General features: G+C 43.1%; 1 protein-coding gene across 3 annotated transcripts in view; it reads left to right on the top strand.

The window, feature by feature from the left end:
- The first annotated feature begins 4125 nt into the window (after positions 1–4125).
- The window catches only part of LOC142583385 (methionine aminopeptidase 1D, mitochondrial), a 45425-nt gene continuing 23195 nt past the window's right edge, over positions 4126–26355 (top strand). Inside the window, exons 1-5 of one of the 3 annotated variants that reach the window (XM_075693820.1) lie at positions 4158–5191; positions 7690–7881; positions 13300–13466; positions 23134–23231; positions 24829–24876. In XM_075693820.1, the coding sequence (XP_075549935.1) occupies positions 4763–5191; positions 7690–7881; positions 13300–13466; positions 23134–23231; positions 24829–24876 (934 nt within the window). In that variant the 5' untranslated portion in view covers positions 4158–4762. Of the gene's footprint in view, positions 5192–7689; positions 7882–13299; positions 13467–23133; positions 23232–24828; positions 24877–26355 lie in introns of all 3 variants that reach the window. The other 2 variants (XM_075693821.1, XM_075693822.1) reach the window with 2 other exon arrangements.

Genomic DNA, 26355 nt, shown 5'->3' with positions numbered 1-26355 from the left:
GTGGTTTTCCCGTGGGCACCTAGTGCTAACCTTCCCACAGCTCTCTGATTTACTTCTAGTCTCGACTGAACCTCTGCCCTTAAACACAGGACCGCATTCCCGAAAGTAAGCCCCGGCCCCATTACTCCCTTCCAAATACCTCGCAGTACCTCATACCTGTTGTACTCCCACAATGCCCTATGTTTCATTATCCCGGCATCTCTTCGCCCTTTTGCTATGAGAGACTGTTCGTGCTTTTCCGTGTACATGTGCCCTTTGTTTATCCATACCCCGAGATATTTGTATTCGGCCACTCGGGGTATTTCATGGCCTTGTATTGTAAGCTCCTGATCAGTGGTATCGTTGAAAAACATCCCACCGGACTTAGCTGCATTAAAACTGAAACCTAAACTGTCTCCTTCGTCTCCACAGTAATTAACCAGAGTTTGCAAATCTTCCTGGCTATCTGCTAACAGTACAATATCGTCCGCATACATTAAACCCGGTAGTCGTTGCTCAACAACCTTTTCGCCTAATCTGTACGACAGATTATACTCTAGATTGCTTCGTTCTAACCTTCTTTCCATGCTTATCATATAAAGCATGAACAGCAGCGGTGATAGAGGACAGTTAACCTTGCCTTAATCCTTTGTGAACCTCGACAGTTGTCGTACTCTTAATTCCTTCCCATGTTATTTCAACATTATTTTCTCTATATAGTTCCTGTAGAAAACCAATTACCTCATGACCGATACCTTCATCTTTTAATATGTTCCACAGGAGTTCCCTGTTCACGTTGTCGTATGCACCACTTATGTCCAGGAAGGCTAAATACAGAGGTCTATTTTCCGCCTTAGCTATTTCTATGCACTGGGTAAGCACGAACAGGCTATCATCTAAGCGCCTACCACTTCTGAACCCGTTCTGAAGTTCTCCGAGTATTCTATTACTTTCTACCCATGACCGCATTTTCAATTTCACCGCCTGCATCGCCAGCCTATATATAACTGATGTTATCGTTATTGGTCGGAAGGATTTGACGTTCTTCTTATCACCTTTCCCTTTATAAATCAAACTCATTTTACTCTGTTTCCAGCTGTGCGGAATTTGCTTATTTGTTATGACTGCCTCCAATGCTTTTATCAGCGTTTCCTTGCTTCTTGGGCCAAGTTCATTAATTAACTTGATTGGAATTTCGTCTATACCCGCGGACGTGCATTTTGGAACATTTGCTTCCGCCTTTTTCCAGTTAAGATTGGTCAGTTCTATGCTGTTTTCTATTATGCTATTCTGTGTTGCTCCCTCATTTGGGGCGATTACCCTATCATCTTTCCTAAATGATTCTGCTATAACTGAACCAATGTAGTTCACAGAGTCATCTCCCTCTAAACAATTTCCTTCGACATCGTGAATCTGTTCCTGTTTTCTGTGATTAGCTTTACCCAGCCAGCTTATATGGTTCCAGAATTTCCTTGATCCCCCTTTAGTTGTATCGCGAACTTCAGCCAGCCAGCGGTCAGAGGACTGCTTTATTTTAGCCTGGACGAGTACCTGTGCTTGTTGTTTCTTTTGTCGATAATATTCCCATTTTTGGCCTATTTCCTCTTCAGATAACTGCGCCCTCTTTGCTTCTCTATGTTCCCGCGATGCCCACAGTCGTTGTTCGATGGCCTCTCTAATTTCCTTATTCCACCAACTTCGTGGCTTCCTCTTTCCTCTCCAGCGGTTCACTCCTTTTAGTTCTTTTATTTTTGTACTAATGAGTAGTTCTAACTGATTATAATCCCACCTTTCCATGGGATGTTTCTCTATTGCTTCCTCTATGCCAGCCGCTATTTGCGCTATTTGTGCGTCATGTAATTTTGCGTACTCTTTTTGGCTTCCCTGCATTTCTCTTTTGAGTAGGGCTCCCAACTGTAGACTAATACGCTTATGATCACTTCCGAGGCTGTACTTCCCCTCTTCGTCTATTTCCATTATTGCTAGCTTGTTATACAACCCCTGCGACATTAAGCAGTAGTCAATGGTCGTTTGTCTGTTACGGGACTCCCACGTGATTTGTCCATCACACTTAGTTTCTCTATTTACTATAACTAAGTTGTGTCGCTCACAGAAGTCTAGCATCAACTTCCCATTACAATCTGTGCAATCTGTGTATCCATCCAGATCCTCGATGTGGCCATTCAGGCCATTCATAGAGTTACTATAGGCCATTCATGTCACCCAGCAGACAAATATCGGCACCTTCTCCAAACTGCTTTATATCGTCACCGAGACACTTCACTAGATTTTTGTTCTCTTGCCTGCATTTGTCCCCTGTCCTTAAATAAACTACTCCTAGCCACGCCTATTCTGGCCATGGATGGATGGATGTTATGAGCGTCCCCTTTGGAACGGGGCGGTGGCTTGCGCCACCAAGCTCTTGCTACTATGCTGCCTAATATCCTACCTAGGTTAACCAATGAGAAACAAAAAAAAAGACACTATGAACTACCACGTCCAAATTTTCTGATACCCTATTGCGAACTGTGCTTTTGTACGTCTCCGTCTTTTGTCGTTTCCCTACTTTTCTTCCACCAATCCTCCAATCGTCTCTTACTGATGTCTATTGCGGACCTGTTTGCTTTACCATTGCTCCCGCTGAACCCAAGGGCTTCAAGGAGGCCAGTGGTGCCTAAATCGACCGCTGGATAGACGTCTTCACATTCTAATAAAATATGCTCCGTCGTTTCCCTAGCTTTACCGCAACAAGCACATGCTTCTTCTTCCTTCTTATATCTCGCTTTATAGGTGCGTGTCCTAAGGCATCCCGATGTCGCTTTGAAAAGTAATGAGCTTCCCTTTGAGTTATCATAAATGGTTTCTTTCCTAATTTCGTTTTTTCCCCTTAAGTAGTTACTCATGGCAGGTTTCTTTTCCATTGCCGCCACCCATGAGATTAATTCAGCCTCTCTGACTTTCCGCTTGACCTTCTTTGTTGCTGTGTTGCCCACCCCACAGGCCGCATACTTGCTGGTAAGCTTCCTAGTTCTTTTCCTCCACTGTGAATCAATGTTTTGCCTGTACAGATACCTGAACACTCTTCCAGCCCATTTACTTTCCTCCATATTCCTCAGCCGTTCTTCATACTCAATTTTACTGCGAGCTTCCCTCACTTCAAAACTAGTCCAGCCCATATCCCCTTGCACAGCTTCATTTGTAGTCTTCCCGTGAGCGCCCAATGCGAGGCGACCCACTGACCTTTGGTTCCCGTCGAGTCCTGATTGTACCCCTGATTTAAAGCAAACAACCGCATTTCCAAAAGTAAGTCCTGGAACCATTACCCCTTTCCACATACCTCGGAGGACCTCGTACCTATTGTATCCCCATAGCGCTCTGTGCTTCATTATGGCTGCATTTCTCTTCCCCTTGACTGTTATGGTTTTTTCCTGTGTTTCCATATATCCGTTGCCTTCGTTTATCCATATACCAAGGTATTTATATTCTGTTACCCGAGGTACGTATTTCTTGGCCCTGTATCTCCACTGTCTGTTCACTGTTTTCATTGAATACAATAACACCCGATTTTCTAACACTAAATTTCAAACCTAAATTGTTGCCTTCCTGTCCACAGATATTAGCCAGACGTTGCAAATCACTTTGCTTGTTTGCGAGCAACACAATGTCGTCCGCATAAAATAAACCTGGTAGTCGCTGCTCTATTACTGTACCTGCCTGTTTGTATGATAGATTAAACCCGATATTACTTCCTTCTAGCGCCCTCTCCATCCTCACCATGTACATCATAAACAGCAGCGGGGATAAAGGGCACCCCTGCCTCAGTCCCTTGTTGATATGAACTTTCTCCGCGCTCCTCATCCCTTCCCATTCAACGCAAACAGTATTTTCTAGGTAAATTTCTCTCAAAAGCTGTATACAATCGTTACCTAAGCCTTCCCCTTCCAGAATATCCCACAAAATGCTGCGGTCTACGTTGTCGTATGCTCCTGTAATGTCCAAAAAGGCCACATACAACGGTCTGCTTTCTGCTTTTGATATTTCAATACACTGAGTAAGAACAAACAAGTTATCATCCAAACGCCTACCTATTCTAAAGCCATTCCGAAGCTCTCCCAAAAGCTCTGGCCATGCGTGGCCAGAATAGCGCCCCCTGCTGAATACGAAATCTGAGGGGCTTCCGGAAGGAAATGGAACGTTAAAACTAAATCGAAACTAAACTTTTTTGTGTGCGTGTGTGTGTGGAATAGATGACTTTCTTCTGCAGCATTGTCTGCTGTCAACACACGCACTATATGCATCCGCACCTTTAACTTAACTTAACACCATTATAGTGAGCTGTAGCAGTATTTACTGGGATAATAAAATCAATCAAAAACGTATCCCGAGAAATATGCTCCGCGGGGACATAACTTTCGCGTCGTAGAATTTTCCACCACGCGAACGTGCAAGGCACTAGTCACCTCAGACGGCATTTTTCTGTAATCTGAATAGTTGTTGTGAATGGAAAACAAATACAACGGCCACAGGTGGTTGTTTCTCTGACAAATGATACTGATCGCAGTTCTCAAGTTCTGGTAATCCAGGTGGCGCAGCGGCGCAATTGTTTATCATCTGTTTGCATCTCCGTCTGCTACAGTGGTGTCTGTGGTTTCCGCTGGCCTGTGCTTGCACCGGTGTAAGTTCTTTATGCGAAGCAATGAATACGGGCTCACATTGTAGCTAACTTTTCTCCGCTGCTTGTTCTTTGCACGGCCTCCTGCCTTGGTAGGCTGTTGTTTCGACGATGGCTTGCAGCGTCGCAAAAACAAGATACTTAAGACCGCTCTTGATGCCCCGCTTTACGGCAGCGCTATTTGCAGAACGCCGATTACACAACGGTCTTGTAGCGTTGCCAAAGTCACCTCTCTTGTTGACAAGCACCGATCGTAATGAGAAGGCCTTGACTCGTCGGATAACAAACCTAACCCATGGTGATCGCTACAGAAAAGGTGGCATCGGGACACCGAACTACGACGTTATCACAGAACCAGGCAACGTCAGTCCCATGCAATATGTTCCTGACAGCATCGCCAAGCCGAGCTACGCCGACAGTGGCATAGTTGTAGGAGTGCCCAAAGAACTGGAAATCAAGACCGAAGAACAGGTTGCCCGTATGCGAGAATCGTGTCGTCTTGCTAAGATGGTCCTTAGCCGGGTATCCAAGCGAGTCAAGGTAACTATTGCTCGCTCGCTGCTTGTGATTCATTCAAGTATACCTAAGCGCTTTCTAACGATATATTCTGTCTTTCTCTACTCATACAAACACTGCCAATGCCCAATGAAGATGTGCGCAAAACTTGCACGTGTTGTGCAGCAACTGTGTTCCCACTAAACCATCAACATCAATTAGCAGTTTACTTATATGTGTGCTCTTTGCTCTCATTGTTTGTGTATAGCAGCATGTTAGCTGTTCTTATACTTATGTGGAATAAGAACAGTTACTAGTGCACTAAACATCAATTACCCTTAATTTCCACATTAAAGTGAACACGCTAGCATTATCAAGATTTACTGTTTGGCAGCTTGAACGTTACGTGCGCCATTCTGCGTCGGACGTTTCAAATTCAGCTATAGTTGACAAGTGTGCGTATCTAAGTAACATTTTGAAGAAAAAGAAAAGTAGACGGCGCTATGAAATGCACGTCAATTATATATTCACTGGCGATGTTCCCACATATAACCAATGAACAGTGTTCCTTTTTCAATAGATCTCAATTCGAAAGTAGATTTCTGACGTTCATCAGCGAGGCGTGCCACAACTGCAGCTGACACTGCCTCCTGGAAAGACGTCACGAAGAAACTTAAGGCAGTAGAGCCTTAATGCAATTAACGTTACCTTTGTAACATGGCGTCATAAGACCTACAGATAAGCATGAGGAATATTTTCCACACTTGTTGAGAGCATTAAGTCACTAAGCATGCATGCTCTGAAGTATGATCACCCCGAACCTACAGTGTGCTTTAGATGTTGCTTATAAACAATATAAGCATTTAATGCACTTTGTTAGTGTTCATTTGAAGGAGAAGTGACACAAAAATATGTCCTGCATTTTGTGCTTTTTCGGGTAGTTGTCAGCGCTATAATTACGGTATGGAAATCTTGATACCCCAAGAATCCCAAAAATAATTATTTATGACAATTAATTACAGCACCTTTTGTACAAAAAATTAAGCTGTGCACCAATGCATGCCAAGTGCAGCTTTGGACAGGAAAAAGGTGATGGTGAGTCATGATGTCACCGAAAACAAAGGTGGTGGTCATGTGGTATCACAAACCGCTTAAAAGCACCGTGATTCAGCCTGATGCAGTAGTTGAAGGCCATATAATGACGATGTTGCCAAAAGCTGCCAAACAGGCTCTTCTACTTGTTCGCATCTCTTGGAAATGCAGGCAGACACACTGCCCTTGTTTGTCCCTTCAAGTCCTGAATGAATGCAGCTTTTGGTGGCACCATCATAGTGTGTGTGTGTACGTGCCAAGCGACTCTTGTTTAATTCATAAGGAGGGTCTCGAATCCGGCAACATTGATGCCTTCAGGTAGCATGTGTGGATTCATTGACCGGTTGCCTTCACCCAAAAAGATCACATTCTCGTGATGCCTGTGGCAGAAAGGATGTTCTACATCCGCTGCCAAGGTCTGTGAGTGGTGGCGCTGGCTAACACTCCCAGGGTTCTACTAGGAAACATAAAAACCCAAGCAAGTGGATGGGGAAATGGCACCGCGGTAGCTCAATTGGTAGAGCATCACATGCAAAATGCGAAGGTTGTAGAATCGTTCCCCACCTGTGGCAAGTTGTTTTTTCATCCACTTTCATTTCCATTAATTTATCGTTTATTTATTTAATTTATTAAGCACAAATAATTTCCCCTGTGTTGTCCTTGGTGTCAGTGTTTGTTGGCTTCATATTATATATGTATGTGTAGCATCTGGCGTGCTGTGAATAATATACAAGTGTTGTGGTCATGTAACCAGTGTTACACTCTCATGTAGAATTGTACCCTCCCACCACAAAATGTGAAATAGTTCCTACCGAAGAACTATAGTAATTTCATGGCACTAAGCCATTTTCTTAGTAAGCTACCTAAACTACTGGTAGAAAAAACTAGGTTGAACATTCTTGTTTTTTAAGGGGGCATAATTAGATGGTGCATTAAATCGTGTTTATAACTCGGCAAGTGGCCGAGTACTGTGGTTCCCAGATTTATCTCTACTGAGATGTCAAATTGTGATGTCATACTAACATCCTAAGTCATTTTGTATGGACCTAGCTGTTTGGATCAGTTGAATTGCATGCATGTAATGGTTGTTGGAGATTGGCAATTTTAACACAATACTTTTTTTTTTCATTTGATGAGCTTCACTTTATGCAAATGACTAAGGGGATCAGTTAAAGAATTGCTGTGCAACATTTTTGCTAGCTGAGAAACTTATAATATTGGGACTGTCACTATTTGCAACTATGTCTGTATAGCGCTTGTGTCACCATTGTTGATGCTTTGCAGCAGAGTGCAACCAACACGGCAAATAGTGAAGATGACAGGACACAAGATATATGAACAGGGCGGAGCCCTTTTCTCGTTGCCCATGCCGTTTGCCATGTTGAATATACACCAACCAATTGACCCAGCTTAGAACTTTCATAGAGTACATCTGCATATGCACTGTGCAGGCTGGGGTCACCACAGATGAGCTGGACAGGTATGCCCACAAGCTGTGCATCGAGAACAATGCCTATCCATCGCCGCTCAACTACCGTTGGTTCCCGAAGTCTGTGTGCACCTCAGTGAACAATGTAGCCTGCCACGGAATCCCAGATGACAGGCCATTGCGTGATGGGGACATTATCAGTATTGATGTCAGCGTAAGTGCACTCATCATCTAGTGTCATCTGTTACTTCACTAGAAAGCAGAAGTTACTGAAAATTCACCTGACCATCTCTTCCTGTTACTTGTCATTTTGCATTGCGGTTTACTGTTTATGGCACCTACGAATATCTTTGTCATGTGCCTTGCTGACTAGATGCTTGCTCATTATAAAATATAAAGATGCCAAATAAACGGACACACTCAAGAGAAGAGAACGGGATAGGGTGGCACTCGCAACTGCTTTATTCACAGAACACAGGCACATATACGCAACACATATGCACAAAGCAAACTTACATCTAATCAAACATTATGATACACAATGAAGAAACTTCTTCCCGGCCTTATATAATGATAACGAAGTTTCGCTAACACACAAGCTGGCTTTCTTGCCTATGTGATAGGCTTCAACCAGTTCCCTTGCTCTAGTATCACTGCTTCGGGCAAGAATCCGCACATCTGAAAAAAGTGGTTCACAAGAGCATGAGAGACATGTGCTTAGGCATGCATTATGGATGCTTCTGATTAATGCAGACTCTTAAAAGCTTTAAATGTTGTTTTTTTTAAGTGAGATTTCTGTAGGTGAAAATGCTTGGAGGAATGTACAGTAGCATTGTAGTGCACCCTTATTTATGGCAGCTTTCTGTGAAGAATGAAGATAATTTAGTGCAAGATTTTCTGGTCACCTCATGTAATGTGCAACATAGATTCAATATGCTATCAAAGAGGTGATGAGAATACCAGATCCAATAAAGTGTTGCTGGAATTGCTATAATGTTTGTGCACAACCTTTGGCATCTTGAATTTGAGCTAAATATTGATCACTAAAGTCTCTATTACTTTCCCGTTTGCCTTGTATTAGTGAAGTTCTAAAGCGCTCACTTACATGAAAAAAAAATTGATGCAACATTTTGTTTATAAGGGCGAATCAGAAAGACATTGCCCCTGTTTTTTATTAGCAAAATAAGCTACACACAGGTAATTATAAACACAGGTAAATATAAACGCTCGTAGTATTGTTAAAAAATTTCCTGATTTATTGTCCCTTATATCTATTCATTCCCCCCATGTTATCGGCATCACAGAGACTTGGCTGCACAATGGTATTTACGAATCTGAGTTCACTCCACCCGGTTTTGTTGCCGTGCGCTTAGACAGAATTTGCGGTACTGGCGGTAATCTGGCACTGCTTATCCGGTCGGATTTACGATTCTCAGTCTTGCCTTCTCCTCCAGAAACAGAATCCGTGTGGTGTAAAATTTACCTCCATAATCGGTGTATTGTGATTAGTGTTATTTATCATCCCCCCTGCTCTACTCTTGATGTTCTTCATGCTGTTGCAAATTTCATGAGCGAGATTAACATTGCTTCGTCGAGTTTTATTAGTTAGTATTAGTATTATTATTAGTATTATTAGTTTTATTAGTTTTACTTCAACGCTCCTGGCATCCACTGGCCATCATTGTCTGTTGTCGGTCGCGACACAGCTATTTGTAAAGAACTAATAAACATATCCTTGTCCTTTGGTCTCACCCAGGTTGTTCCTAGTGCAACCAGATTAAATTCCGTCCTTGACTTGGTTTTTTTAAGTGCTAACCTAGCCGAACGTGACTTTTCTTGCGAAGTAATTGATGGTATTTCAGACCTTAAAGGCGTTTTAGTGTCACTCTCCTGTCCAATTTCTAAATCCCCCTACACGTTTACTAGTTTCCCTGATTTCACTCGTGCGGACGACAATTCCATTACTGATGTCTTATCTCATCATTTCAATACATTTAGTGCACTTGCAGACAACCAGGACATCAACTGCCTTGCTAATTACTTTGAGCGTCTTGTCAAATCATGTATAGAACGTCTTGTGCCCATCAAAACTAAGAAAAGAAATTCTGACATTCCATAGATGACTCGTGATATCTTGCATTTGTCCCATCGCGTTCGAAGGTTAAGGCATTCCAGAAGAGGCACTGATCCCATGGCGTTGGATAGATTTGTTAAGGCAAAGAATGAACTCAATCTTAAGTTGCAAAATTCCGAGGATTTCTTTTTTCGCGTTCGCCTGCACAATTTGCTAAGAACTAACCCACGAAAATTTTGGTCTTCTATTTTACCTTGCGATGCTTCATCCACTTCTTTCAGAATAGATAATGACGTCATCAACGACCCGGCGGTGATATCCGATGCTTGCAACAAGTATTTCCAATCCGTGTTTGTTTCCGATAACAACTTTATCCCGACACTTACCAATATAGTTTCTTCTAAAGCAATCAGTGACGTTGAGATAAACTGCCAAGGCATCCTCAACCTTATATTAAACCTGGATGTTAAGAAATGCACCGGTCCGGACGGGATACACAACACGTTCCTTGTTCGTTATTCATTGTGGTCATCAGAATATCTGTCAGTCATATTCAGAAAGTCCTTATCATCCTCTACTGTACCTTCTTCATGGAAGTTAGCCAACGTGCTCCCTCTTTATAAATCTGGAGACAAGCAGTGTTTGTCGAATTACAGACCAAATTCACTGACGTCACAGTCATGCAAACTGTTGGAACACATCATTCATAAGCACATCACGCTCTTTCTGGAATCAAATAATTTACTGTCTAACATGCAACATGGGTTTAGGCACGGTTTTAGCACGTTAACGCAGCTAGTTGAGTTCACGCATGACATTTCATTTAACCTTGATGTAGGCAACCAGGTTGATGCCATTTTTATAGATTTCTTGAAGGTGTTTGACACCGTTTTACATTCTAAACTTATTGCTAAACCTAATGCTGTACTGAATAATTCTCCTTTAGTTAACTGGATTTTAAGCTTTCTCTCATTTCGCTCCCAGTTCGTCTCTTACAGTTCGACTGACTCCGCTACTGTTGATGTGACATCAGGTGTGCCCCGACGCTCCGTCCTTGGGCTGCTTCTTTTTTTATTATACATAAACGATTTGCCGCTTCACTGCTCTTCTAAAATCCGTCTTTATGCTGATGACTGCATTCTATATGATGAAGTGATTAAATCTTCTAATGATCATTATCGCATTCAAGAGTCGTTTTCTAGATTTTCCAATTGGTGTAACACTTGGCAAATGAACATTAATTTCAATAAAACCGTTCTGATGTCTTTCTGCAACAAATCTTCCCCCTCCCTTTTCAGTTACTCGTTCAATGGCCGTGCTGTAGATAAGGTTTCTGAGTATAAGTATCTTGGTGTCATTTTTACGCATAACATGTCATGGTCCAAACACACTGATTACATATGCAGTAAAGCACTAAAAAATTTAGGTTACTTGAGGCGAACGCTAACCCGATCTCCTAAAGACACAAAGTTACTAATGTATAAATCTCTAATCCGCCCTGTTCTTGATTATGCATCTGTAGTTTGGAGCCCGCATAAGCAGTTAGAGATTAATAAACTAGAAGCTATACAGAAAAAAGCTGTGCGATTTATATGTCATCGTTACGATCGTGACTTTTCGCCCTCTTCAACACTTTCTTCCTTGAACCTAAACACGCTCTCTTCTCGTCGCCGTGTCGAATCATTAAAATTCTTGCATTGCATTGTCAATTCTTTAGTTAGGCTCTCAAATGATAATTACGTTAACTTCATGCTGGGATCATCAACGAGAAGACATCATGACCTAAACTTGGTACCCTACTACGCACGTACTAACATGTTCAAATTCAGCTTTTTTCCCCGCTCAATTGAAGACTAGAATTCATTACCTGGGTCCATTCACTCATGCTCATCCCAAATTTTTGCAACCGCCATCCCAGATGCATAATCGTGCTCACCCATGTTTGGCAGCATTTGTATAACTTCTTGTGTATTTTTCTTTCATTTTCTTTCATCAGTGCTCTTTAAAAGTGTTCACTTGTGTTTACCGCTGTATACTCCAATGTATTTTCTGTACCTTTCTTAACCTACTCCTGCTATAGCGCAAATTGCGCTGCAGTATGTATAAATAAATAAAATAAATAAAAATTACAAATGTACATGCTATTCTCTGTACCTTACATTATATTTTTACATAGCCCCCCCCCAACGAGTTCAGACATTTGTCCCATTGCAACACTAAATTTGAGATGCCCCTGTGGTCAGACAGCGATGCACGTGGCCTCCCCAAACGCTCATTGTCATGCAACTCTTCACGGTCTTTTGCAAATTCACAACACCACCACTTCACACCTCTCAAAGCGAGACACCTTTCTTTCCCCATACGTGGGTTGAATTTCCCTGTGGATTTCGATGGGCATTCGTCCCTTCCTTCATGGAGAACGAATGTCACTGCATTGCTCGTACGCTGTGGACGTGGGAAGCACAACCGCCATCTTCAACAACTGACAGCTGCGCCGTGCCGCGGAGCTACCGGCAGATAAGGCCGGGATGGTCCAAGAAAGTTCCACCGCTGGGAGGGGATATGTCAAATGTACAGCCGTAATTTGGCTAAAAAAGAAAGAGGAACCAAAGACTTTCTAATTCGCCCTCATAGATTTATTTATTTATTTATTTATTTATTTGACGTTTATAGAACTTGTACCAACTTGTACTGACGAAAACTTTCCTGAGGTAATTTTTGTTTGTATAATGATTCAATATTCATTACAGCAAATCTAATAAGGTATGCTGAGACGCTCTCTGAGTTTGAAGTTTATTGTTTGTTAATGCATGTACAATCTTGCATGTTCCTCTTTTTCTTGACGATGTTGCTGCACAATTGCCATCAATATCTTGAGGCTGGTGCGATTCTCACCGTTTCTACTAAATACACCTGGGAGCAAAAGTGCACCCCCCCCCCCATATCACACTGACTTCTCTGAAAAATTAGATTCCTTCATTTCTTCTAACACACATCAGAAAATTGACGAGTGCACTTTGGTGTTTGTGTGGTAAAGTATGAACTACAGTATTCAATTTTGGGCTGTGTAAGTAAGCTTCGAAGAAATTAAGCTTTTTCCCTTGAACTCGTCCGTACACTGCTTCTCGCGGGTTTATACACCTTGAGCATGGAACAGCTTCATTTAAGCAATTACAGTCTGTGTCGTGAAATAATTAAGTTAGAAGTTAATTAGTAAATTTCGGTTGATTGCTCAATTATTTTGGGATTATCCCACATCTAGTGAGCTCTGCCACTGCTAATAATTCATTACTAAAAAAATGCATTATCTCTATTGCACTGTTTAACACTCTGACTCTGCCAATTTGAACTGCACTGTACAATCGAATTACAGTATAATGTAGTTGCATCTGATGAGAAATGCCTTTGTTATATTCTAGATTCAATGTAAGCATGCACAGTAACACCAGCAAAAAAAAATCGAGAATTTTGCATTCAATTTATTACATCCGTGTTTGTTATATTGAAGCTGGACTGTATGTGTTAAATGGGTAACCAAATGCATTCTTTTTTTGTTAGGTGTTCTATAATGGCTACCATGGAGACTGTGCCGAGACCTTAATGGTTGGCCACTCTTTGGACGAGAGGGGCAAGGCATTGGTGCAGACGGCTCGTGAGTGCCTGGATAGGGCCATCAGCATCTGTGGTCCTGGCCAGAAGTTCAGTGAAATTGGCAGAGTGATCAGGTAACAAAGCTGTACTGCTTGTGTAGTTCTTTTTAAAACTGTCATCAGGTAAGATTTCAGTGTAGGCTAGTCAGCCTGTGCTGTCCCAAACTATATCCTTGTACTGATGGGAACAGAAGAGGAATAGATTATTCTGGTCTATCCTGCCTTTCTTGTGGCCTGGCTTCTTATTGTGGAGCGTTGAACACTGTTCTGTCTGGTATAAAATGTGCCGTTTGTTCTACTCGCATTATGTGTGTTTTTCCAGCACTTTTTCATAGTTTCTGCAAGGGTGATCACTTTCATACATCTGTGCATTCATTCTTTCGTTCATTCATCTACATTTCTCTCAAAGGCATTGCAGTGGGAGTTGTCACCAGTCAAAAAAAATTTGTTGCACCAGAAGTAGCATTAGAACATTCAACATGATGGCAAACATCTTGCAAAACATATACGTTTGGTTGCACTGGAAGGAGCAATACAGTAAGGTACTTCAGAAAGCGGCTTTGAACTTGTGCCAGTCTGCATTTCTCACTTCTTTGTCATGTTGTGGTGTAGCCCAACATGGTGGTGTAGTCCTTAAAGGCCACTTCAAAAATTTTGATTAAACACAGGAACTTGTAAAGTGCTGCCTTGGAAGTGTTTTACCACAAGAAATATCAAATCGGTTTATTATTACAGGAGATAGGAGAAATTGAACCGTCCTGTTACCATGCCCCCAAGAAGCAAGCTTCACTGCAAATGCTCTCCCCCTTTGCCATGACTAGCATCCACAAGCTGCATTCCTTCCCTGCCCTCACCCATACTGGACCTGATGCCATGTTAACGTCACAAGCCTTACCTTGTTTTATTTCTTTTTTCCTTTTTTTTTTCGCACTGTATCACACTTCCATTGGTGGTCTTGCATGTTTTTCATCGGACGATTTACCGGAGTCATGTGCCATAATTGGTGATGCTGCAGGTGTGTCTCTTATTTTGGCTGTGTTCCAATACTCGCCGTAGGTGGCAAAGTAGATGGCTAAGCGAAGACAACCAGAAGACAAGTCAATAATGATGCAGGCTACTTTCCTGTCCATAGAAGATGGTGGCTGAGCAGGACACTTGGAAAGCCAACAGGAAGGTTGGCTGCACACTAAAAAATACAGACGCGCTTTCCTGTGTCCTTAATATAAGCCACATCGTGTTTTTCATCGGTTCGCAGGCACAAATACATAACATACAAAAATAATTTGTGCTTTTCTCAACTTTTTCTTGTCGCCACGAGGTGCTGTCATGTCGGAGAAGCGTCTTCTGTACGTCTTCCAGACAGTTTGGAACACATTCCATTACATGGCCTCGGAGCTGTCTTGGCCATCTCCTTAGCTGTCTACGTAGACTGTCTCCAATACTGGCCAGAATTGGAACGCGCCCATAGAGTTGTTTATGGGTATGACCTTAATTCTCCAGCAGGAAGCGGGACTCGCTCAAGAGAAAGGGTGCACAGGCTTTAGTTAGAAATTTGAGCTGTTTTTGCACCATGAAGCAGTTTGATACTTTGCAGACATGATCATCAGTACATGATCAGCACACCATGTTTGTCAGTTTGCAACCCTCAAGTCTGGAGAGGGGCCCTTAAACGATAATGAACCAGCTAGCCCAGCAGCAAGTTTTGGTGGAGGTGTAGTAGAAGGGAAATAGCAATGGAGTGAGCCCTGAAGCACGACAGCTGCCCTTGATTTAAATATAGTACTGTGGAATTGCATGCACCATGAGGGGGAGTTACTTTAAGATCATTTGCACAATAGGAACCTGATTACGAGATGTAATTACAGTGACTGCAAAATAGATGAAAATAAAGGAAATGTATTTGTAAGTAACTCAACCAAATGCAGTTTTTATAAGGAGAAAAAAAAACACTTAATCACCTTCTGTACTGAAAAGTAATCCAAGGCGCAATTTTGATGTGATGGAATCTGTGTTACTTGTGGCTCCAGAATTGCTGAAAAATGCACTAGAAGAGGCAAGAATACTTGCAAATGGAATTTACAAGTAGCTCTTTGGCTGTGTTGCTGCTGTTGTGCCCAGTAGTAGTGCTTTCTCAACTTGTGTTCTAAAAGGACAATGTCGACGATTTGTGGCAGCCTTTCCCCATTTCCCACATGTACTGAAAGAATGAGGCTTCTTCCCGCATCGCGCATCGGCATCTATTTAGTGTATTCATCTAACTTTACTTGCATTTTCTCTTCAATTAGCTTGATGTACCTCTAAATGCATAAGAATTTCAATTCCTCCCCAACGACAAAACCTGTCCATCCATCTGTCAGCTAAAACAAATTGCTATAAAGAAAGTAATCTATAAAACAAAATAAATTCGAAAGGAAATATGTTGGCGGTGGTGAGCTCTGAACTTGCGACCCTATGCTCAGAAGCCGACTGTCTTACCCACTGGGCTAAACATCCATGCTTGCGGAAGGTGAATATATATGAACCATATGAATGTGTTGTACTGGCGGTACAAAACAAATGTCAAAGGAGAACAGCTTTTATAAAGGCTTTGTTGAAAGATTTGGTTATGGTGGAATAAAAGCCAGCTATAGGACCACACGTAGAGCCGACTTGGAACATTGTAGATATCAGGAAAATTCGCGGACATGTAAAGCCAGACATGCCACATCCCTAATGTGTTTCAGTGGTTGCGGAATGTGCCTTTCGTTGGGGCGTTCCTTCACCGACCAAAATGCTACCGATCTATGAGGGCTCATGTGCTTTGCATCGCGCAACACTGACAGATAAGCAGTCATTGAGTTGATAAGGATGATAAGGAGTGATGAGGGGTTATATGGGTCTCATCACAGTTGATAACAGTTCGACACAGGTGATTAAGGTGCTAAAGAGCAATAAATGCGTATAATGATCGGAGCAATTCTGAGACGCCCCGCAGGAGCGTCAGCGTCAGCAGGCATTTGGTGTGTTGCGACACCACGTGCCCGAGCACACGGGGGTCGGACCCTCCCGCGTGTAGCCGTGTACGGCTTAGCCGTGTCCGGGGAAAGCGGGATCCTGGGGGTTGAGCCGATGCCGGATGTTCGGACCGTTGAGGTCCCCCGGCAGAGGCAATGCGCCTCTTCGGCCTCTGCTTCTCGTAGACGGCACCCCCGGACCGACCCACCTGGGGCAAATCGGCAGTCATCTTTTCCTGTCCCCCTCTTCCGTCTTTTTCTTTCCTATCTTTTTTCTTTTACTGTCCTATCATCTCTTCTCTTCTGTCACTTCCTAATTTTCCTTGGGCGGCTAGGGTTAACCTTGTGTATGTGCCCTCCCTTGGGTATAATATATTAGGTTATAGTGGCAATGTACGGTTGGCGCCTGCAGCCTTACGCGTTAAGTTCTGCAGCATTCCCAAGTTGGGCTCCGTTGTGGGTGGCCGCCATTGCTGCCAAAAACAAACCGAAATACTATGGGAACACCCACATTTCCCCGCCTACTTGATCGTCACGCTCAGAATAGAGGATGCACTGGAAGACTTAAGCACATATTTCACCCGCACAAAAGAGACCTACCCGAAATACCAGGTGGTACATAGCAAGAATTCTGAAAAAACAGGCCAGATTTATTTCGCCATTCACAGTAGCAAAATCTTTGACCGAAGCCTTAAGGTCATGTTATAAAGTGGCGAAAATGGCTAGTGGAGACTTTCTTCGTGAGATCCCTCAGAAAAATCAGTATGGGAAACTAGGCAGTCTTGTGACATTTGGCAATACACCAGTCTCTGTTACACCACACAGATCAATGAATAGCTCATGCAGAGTCGTGTCAGAGGCAGACCTCCAAGACTTGACAGAAGCTGAACTCCTGGAAGGGTGGAAAGAACAAAATGTCGCCAATGTAAAACGTATTATACTTAGACGAGACAACAAGAAAATCCCCACCAAGCATCTTGTCCTAACATTTGCATCCAGCGTACTGCCAGAAAGCATCGAAACAGGATATATCAGGTTAACTGTCCGACCATATATACCCAACCCTAGACACTGTTTTCAATGTCAGAGGTTCGGCCATGGCTCGCATAGCTGCCGTGTCAAATAACTTGTGCAAAGTGTAGAGTCCAGGGCCACCCCTCCGACAACTGCAGTGGCACACCTCACTGTGGGAACTGCAGTGGTGACCATCCAGCCTACTCACGCTCCTGTCCAAACTGGAAGAAAGAAAAAGACATATATATTCACCCTCAAATTAAAAAAAAAACATTTCATTTAAGGAAGCCCGTAAGAGGTGCTCACCTTTCCACAGCACACCTTATGCTGATGCGGCGCGTCGGGGGGCAGCGTTGCAGCGGCCATTGCCAAGTGCCCTGCCCGCGTGCAGCGAGCAGGTACCTTTGGCTCCTGCCCCCAGGGTGGAAGTAGGTAAGCCTACTCCATCCAACCAGCAAACAGGCCTGGCTACCCTTGGGTTGCCGGCCCCACAAGAGTTATCTGCGGCAACCTGCGCTACACGCAGCGATCCCGCAGGACCGATAGCGACCCCGAAGGTAGGTGCAGCCAAGGCTGCCTCAACCTCCCTGGCCCCTTCCAGCGCTGGCAACAGCCGGCGCAGCCAAATTCTACAGGGAGCCCCATCAACCTCCGGGCTCGTGGGCGCAGGGGTCTTGCCTTCCGAGGCGGGACTCTCTCGGAAAACATCTCGATCGCAAGAGCGCGCGTCCGGCGCCTCGCAAGAGGCAGTTGACACTACACCTATCCTCACGGCGCACCAAGCGCCTAAGAAGTGGCGAGGCTCCCTCGAACGCTCCAGAAAGGAGAAAACCCCCGTTACAGGGCCTCTAAAGAGCTCTGCAATCTAATCTCTATAATATCTGTAATCACTTCTTTTGTTTCTGTACACACAGCACCAATTTGCTTGCAATATGAATACACAAATTATTCAATAGAACGTCAGAGGTCTTCTTAGAAACCTTGATGATGTGCAAGAATTTATCCACGAAGACAATCCAAAAGTGCTGTGTTTACAGAAAACACACCTAAAATCAAAACACACACACTTTCTCCGAGGAGGAGGAGGAATAAACTTTTATTGTAGAACCAGCACTTTATGATGGTCGGGCCTAAGCCTCCCACGAAGGGACGTCAAGGGCTTGCCTCGCCGCCGCCTCGCGGGCCTGCTACAGTATGTTACTTTTCGCAAAGATCGCGATGATGCTATCGCATCATTGGGCGGTGTTGCCATTGTAATTCAAAAAAACAAGGCGTGTCAATGTTTACAGCTACGAATGCCCCTTGAAGCAGTGGCGGTTCGAGTTGTTCTCCTAAACAAACTTATCAATATTTGCTCGCTTTACATACCCCCACATTACCAATTAAACAAACATGAATTTCAGTCCTTTATAGATGAATTGCCAAAACCTTATGTTGTTCTTGGTGATTTCAATGCACACAGCTACCTGTGGGGCGACCCTCGTATATATGCGCAAGGTCGTCTTGTTGAACAGTTCCTTTTTTCTTCTGGTGCGTGCCTGCTGAATAGGAAGGAACTCACATATTACTCTCTTGAAAACAGAACCTTTTCCTCAATAGATCTTAGCATAGCTTCCCCGTCTATACTGCCTGAACTTGAATGGGAAGTTACCAACAATCCTTACGGGAGTGACCACTTCCCCATACTGCTAAGAACATCTAATGAAAATGAATATCCACCACACGCTCCTAGGTGGAAGGTTGATACAGCCGATTGGGAGAAATTCCGAACTCTTACTAGTATCTCATGGACTGACATGTCTTCGTTAGGAATTGATGCTGCTGTGGAGTATTTTACAGTCTTCATAATAGATGCCGCATCTAAATGCATATCTAAAGTAAGTGGTTTGGCATGCAAACGGCGTGTCCCATGGTGGAACGACGAATGTAGGACCGCTCGTAAGAGCCAGAACAAAGCGTTGGGGTCGTTATGCGCTTCTCCCATTGCAGAGAATCTTATTAACTTCAAGAAAGTAAAGTCTCAAGGCAGGAGAATGTGCCGACAGGCCAGAAGAGAGAGTTGGCAGAAGTTTTTATCGGGCATCAACTCGTTATAGGATAAGAGGGCAACAAACATATTCACTCCCTTTGGTGAACACACAGGGCGACACACTGCAAGATCAGGCAGACTCAATTGGGGAGCACTTTGAGAGTGTGTCAAGTTCAACCCATTATTCACAATCCTTTCTCAAATATAAACAATTGGAAGAATGTAAGCCATTCATAAGAAAAAGTCGACAGAATGAACCTTACATTTATCCTATCAGTATTGCCGAGTTGAGAGCTGCCTTGAGCGCATGCAAGAGCTCTGCACCGGGATCTGACAGAATCATGTATGAAACGCTCAGAAGCTTACACAATGATATGCAAGTTACACTACTCACACTTTTCAATGCTATTTGGGCTGACGGATACCTTCCAACTGCATGGAAAGAAGCGATTGTGGTCCCTGTTTTGAAACAAGGCAGTGACCCTTCCTCAGTGGCAAGTTACTGCCCGATAGCCCTCACAAGTTGCCTTTGTAAGGTATTTGAAAAAATGATTAATCAGCGACTCATCCATTTCCTTGAAATGGACAAAATGCTTGATCCCTATCAGTGTGGCTTCCGAGAAGGGCGCTCCACAACCGATCATTTTGTATGTATTGAAGGAAATATCTGTGATGCATTTGTGCACAAACAATTTTTCCTATCAATATTCCTCGATATGGAGAAGGCGTACGACACGTGGCGCTACGGAATTTTGAGAGACTTGTCAGAAATGGGCATGCATGGTAATATGCTTAACCTAATAGAAAGCTACTTGTCCAATCATACCTTCCGGGTAAAAGTCGGCAATGTACTGTCATGTCCTTTTACACAAGAAACTGGTGTACCCCAGGGAGGCGTGCTCAGCTGCACACTCTTTATTGTTAAGATGACAACAATTCGTGCTTCATTACCACCGGCCATTTTCTATGCCGTCTACGTGGACGACAATCAAATAGGTTTCAAATCCTGTAACCTCGCAGTGTGCGAGAGACAGGTACAGCATGGCTTGAACAAAGTGTCAACGTGGGCGGAGAAAAATGGATTTCAAATCAATCCTCACAAAAGTTCTTGTGTTCTTTTTACAAGAAAGAGAGGCCTGGTCCCGGATCCTTGCTTAGAACTGTGTGAACAACAGATACCTGTCAACAAAGAGCACAAATTTCTAGGTATTGTACTTGACTATAGACTCACTTTCATTCCACACATTAAATATTTTAAAGAAAAATGTCTAAAAACAATGAACTTAATGAAACTTCTATCCCAGACTACATGGGGTAGTGACAGGAAGTGTTTAATGAATCTCTACAAAAGTCTAATTCGGTCTCAATTGGATTATGGTATTGTGGTATATGACTCTGCCGCCCCGAGCGTGCTAAAGATGCTGGATCCTGTTCACCATCTAGGTATGTGCTTGGCCACTGGCGCTTTCAGAACAAGCCTTATTGAAAGCTTATATGCCGAATCGAATGAGTGGTCACTCCACCTGCAGAGATCATACATCAGCTTTACATATTTCCTTAAAGTGCACTCTAATCTTGAACATCCATGTTCTAATAACATTACTGATATGACGTGTGCTACACTTTTCAGCAATCGCCACTCTATAAGACAGCCTTTCTCGCTGCGTGTGAAGGAGCTTAGCGATGAAATGCATGTCCCACTCCTCGAGCATCGTTTAATGCAACCAACCAAGCTGTTACCCCTTTGGGAGTGGCAGGTGGTAGAATGTGACGTATCCTTTCTAAAAGTTACAAAGCACGCTCCAGAGGTCGAAATCTGAATGCATTTTCTAGAACTTCAGTACAAGCATTCGTGCACAGAGCTCTACACAGACGCTTCCAAGTCACATGCCGGAGTGTCCTTTGCAGCCATCAGTCCATCCTTGGAATCCAATGTACTGCATCCAGAAACAAGTATCTTTATGGCTGAGGCCTGTGCACTATTGTCGGCAGGGAAGCATATAAGGAAATCAAAACTCCAAAAATAAGTTATATGTGCGGACTCCCTAAGTGTTGTGAAGGCATTGATGTCATTCTGTAAGCACAAAAATCCAGTAATTAATGAGCTCTATTCCGTCCTGTGTAAAGCATATATATCTAACCAGCATGTGATTATATGCTGGGTGCCTGGCCATAGGGGCATCGAGGGTAACTTTCTAGCGGACCAGGTGGCCACATCAATTTCATCGCATGCCGCCTACCACTGCAGTCCCTGTCACAGACCTGAGGCCCTTCTTACGAAGGAAACTACGAAACCACTGGCAACGCATGTGGGATGCAGAAATAAATAACAAACTGCATGTGATAAAGCCACAGTTAGGTTTTTGGCCCTCCGCAACAAAATCACAGCGAACAAATGTGCTATTCTGTCGTCTCAGAATAGGACACACATTTGGAACTCATAACTTTTTACTCACTGGAAATGATCCTCCAACATGTGGTAAATGTGGGGAGAGGCTGACCGTCATCCACATCCTCCTGGAGTGTCGGGAAGCCAAATCTGAGAGAAACAGTTTCCCCTAGCATACCGGCAGCACATCCCCCTTCATCCTGTAATGTTACTCGGCCCAGAACCACTCTTTGACACCAACGCAGTCCTAGGTTTCCTGAAAGATGTTGTGTTACATGTTATTAGCCCCACACATTCGTAGTGTCTCCTCTCTTCAGAGGATGCCGCTGTGATAGCCGTTTTGTAAGGCACATGCCTCTAGGCCCTTGCGTTTCAAGGGCTCTGGCAAGGCAGTAGTGCTCCAGGTAATTTTACCATCTCACATATTTTCTATATCGCATCAGTCTTTCACGATGGATTTTAAAGCTCATAGAACATGTCATTTGTCATTGATATAATCTTATTACTGATAGATGTTACGCACTCTAGAGCGACTATTTTTAAGGCCCCTTTACAGCCACGTCACATCAACTTCATAGCACTCATACCTACACTGCGAACCCATCACTACGGACCTGGCACTCTTTGGCCATACCTGGCCCTTGCGCCAATAAACACCATGCATTCATTCAATTCTGAGACGGTTGATAAGAACCGATAATAGTTCACAAGGGTCAGATCATGTTCGATAAGGTTGATAAGGACAGATAAGGGTTGATAAGGACTGGACCTGTTGCAATAAAGTTGATAACTGTTTTTACTGGTTGAAACAAATTTGATAAGATTAATAATGACACCGAGCTGCATGGAGATAAGCAAATGACACAATGCTTATGCATACCTAGACAACTCCAGTGGAGTTTCTGTATGAATTCTTTATTTCAGTTTCATTGATGTTCTTTATATGAAAGGGATAGTTATTCATTCATTCATTCATTCACTCATTCATTCATTCATTCATTCATTCATTCATTCATTCATTCATTCATTCATTCATTCATTCAAACATGCTGCGGGCCCTGTTTGGGCTTACATAGGAGTGGTTACAACAGAAGGAAGAAACCATAGCATGATAGTGAAGCTGTCTTAAATGTATGAAAGCTCCATGCTAAATATGCTATGAGATATCAGGACAACCTAGGTAAGATACACTCATGAAAAATACATAAGAAACTGTGATTACATCAAAAATATGGTGGACCACTTAGAGAAGATTAAAACACAGTACACTACAATGCCTTTATACGCAGAATTGCTTTTACATGTTCTTGCACGCAGCATTGTGGCAGCCCAGGCGGGCTTCACAGTTGTGCCTGCATTCTGCGGCCATGGCATCGGTACCTACTTTCACGGACCGCCTGACATCTACCACTTTGGTAAGAACCACCGCTAGAGCTTGGCACCATGCAATTGTATCTTTGCTATAGGGAATAGTGAGGCTTTGTGACATGGGAGTTAAAGCTTTTCAGTTTGGCATGCTGTATGATGATGATTTATTGGCATCCCCTTTGAAACGGGTTGGTGAGAAATAGTCACCTAACCTGGTTGAGTTACTCAGGTATGCTATACATCCTTTCCATTGTATCATTTTTGTATACATCACTCTAATGGTTCTTCTCTTCCTCAAAACTTGTCTATCTACCTTGTACCGCTATCTACCAGTTTTTTGTACACAAAGGGGCGCCCCCGAACTATGGTAGCAAGTTAAGTGTGTGTAGGGGGGGGGGGGGAGGAAACAGCTTTACTGATGTTTCAGAGTAAGCAAAACAGCAGTAACTAATGCTTGCCAAGGAGGCTCTGCTTTCTCTCATCTTTTTTTTTTTATTTTTTAGAGCGATAGCTCTACTGCTTTAGGCAAAAATCTAGAAAACACCTGGTTCCAAAAATCCGACCTCCAAGCCCAGCCAAGGTCAAATCTTGCGGCGTTTCCCTTCCGCATCTGGGGAAACGCGAAACCATCGCACGTGGAAGCTGCTTCGATTCAGCGTCTGTTCCGAGCAGCCAACTGCCGGACTACTTGGTGCGGTAACACATGTGCAGCAGCAACACACCCATAGCTTTCCCTTTGTATCCAAATAAATTTGTCTGCGAGTATAGTATGCCTATGTTTACACATTTATATGGCCAATGAAACTACTGTCCTTACTTCATATAGCTGTCCACTAATTTGCTATCGCAATCGATGATTTGCCTTTTGTGCGAAGCCACAACATTTTAACAGTATGTGCATGGTGTAACCATTCATGATGGATGGTGTAATAAACTCTGTAATCACACCAGTAATCCGACAGTTATGCCCGAAACTATAGTCGGCTGAGGAAGGATATTGTCTATGTACACCTCGTATTCAGCACTGCTGCAAGTTACTTGTGAGATCGAGCATAGTAAGGGAGCTGCCTATTGAAGTTGCATTAAGTGTAGCTGCACAAATATAACAGCTACCTGTAAGCTTCCATGTTACACATGCTGATCATGATTATCAATATAAGCTGTCAAAGTAAAGTTTCATGAAGCGATGCACATTTGTCACTAAATGTTGTTCAGCAGTTAAAAAAAAGACAGGCCAGTTTTCTCACTGCGTTCTAGTGATACTGTCCACATAAACTTCAGGTTTGCTCGGGAGTGTACAGCATTGTACACTCACAATTATGAATCCCCAACTTGCCCAATCAGTCACTCTGCTAAGTTACAGTTCAAGTTTGCATAGCACTATGTAAGAACAATAAATTTCTTGAATTGTGCTCTAAAACAGGTATTAGGAGACCTGTGATACAGATGTGTGAATGGCATTTCTTGCACAGATTTCTTAACTGCACTCTCTTGCTTCGCGTGTGTTATCTTGCACCTAAAATCCTGCTACGAAAGACATTGTGCCTGATTTGGTGCCAAGGGGGAACCTACAACAGGTGTGATATAACCTCCTGTTGCTTTTGCTTTGCTTGCATATAACTTCATTATATATATTTTTTTCAGACAATGATGAAAAAGGAGAAATGCTCGAAGGGCTCGTGTTCACAATTGGTAAGTGTTCCTGAAAAGGATGCTTTGGCCCATACTACAGGGCTCTGGGGCCTGAGCTCGCTCCAGAGTTTTCCGAAGGGGAGGGGCTGCACGCCCCCCTCCTCGGGCGATGCTGAAGCCCCTCCCCCACACACACACGCACACACCGAAAGTGTCATTGCCAGAGCTTTGTCACCCGCATCATTTGAGGTTTCTTTTGACTTTTCTCGACCTTTTCACTTGATGTCTTACTGGGGCTGATAGCTTACTGCAGCATTGTTGGCACGGACATGCACGACTTTTATTTCATAGTTTCGCTTTATTTCTGCAAATCCTGACAATAGGAGGACATGTGCATTAGAAGCACTAGTGGCGCCTGCCTCATCCGTATTTTCTCACTTCAGCATTGTTTTAAATTTCCGCTGTAAACACCATGCACATATACAATATATTTAAATATACACACAGAACAAAGTTTATTATATCTTTTAAAGAGATGGAGGTAGGCAATTAAAAATTATTTCTAAATGTATGGATAGCGTATGCCTAAAGAATAAATATTTTGCTGCATGTTCACCACGCTTCAAATTGTTTTGCGTGCTTTTTTTGACCATGAAAAAAAAACAATAGACTTCAGTGACCCCTTTGGCAGAGATTTTTATCAATGGCATGCGAAATGCACGTGAATGTCGTGTGTCTCAGTATTTCTTCTCTTTCCAGTAAGCAATGCTAACGACTCTTGAAAAAAAAAGCATTTCTAACAAATTACAACATTTATTAGGGATGGAAACATCGTAACTTGCATGCAAAGGTCATAAATATATACAGGGTGTCCTATCATGCACCGAGATTTAACAAAAAAGCAATGCGTTACTCGAAGAAAACAGTGCATATTGTTTACAGTGCAGTGAAGTAGCTGCCAGTAATTTTTCTGTTCCTGAGATTTATTTAGGTAATTGTAATTAATTATCTAACTCGAAACGTACTATCCTAATTATCAAAGTGTCAATGAGGCATTTGAAGGCACAGCCAAGGGACGTCTAACTGGGGTATTTTCAGCGAAGTACTAATTGCATACTAATTTTTTGCAATTGATAAATAAACCCTGCGGAATATGGAGAATACCACGTGACTGCGCTCCCACCCACATCATAAAGCAGCGTCCTCGAACATACTCCCTCTGAATTAGCCAGGACAAAATAAAGGAAATAAATAATAACATAGTGATCGAGCTAGTGCCTTATCTTCCGCTCCCCGGCCAAAGTAACATCTCGCGTTTGGTGTTAGTTGGAAACAAACTGTGATAGCTTAGAACGACAGAAAGCTGAGCTAGTTGGTAAGGATTCATTATGGAAAAATCGTGAGGCGTGCAGACAGGACACAAGAGAAGAGAAGTGGACTGTACCCGACTGACACGTGGTGATACCATTCCAGAGCTTGCGCAGATGAGTTTTGCGTCTTCTTTCTTTTTTTCGCCTCAGTGCTCCCTTCAGGTGATAG

This window comes from Dermacentor variabilis, chromosome 5, assembly GCF_050947875.1.
Source record: "Dermacentor variabilis isolate Ectoservices chromosome 5, ASM5094787v1, whole genome shotgun sequence".
In the NCBI taxonomy this organism is placed as follows: domain Eukaryota; kingdom Metazoa; phylum Arthropoda; class Arachnida; order Ixodida; family Ixodidae; genus Dermacentor; species Dermacentor variabilis.
The sequence above is the reverse complement of the archived record's forward strand: the minus strand, read 5'-3'. Positions and strand labels throughout refer to the sequence as shown.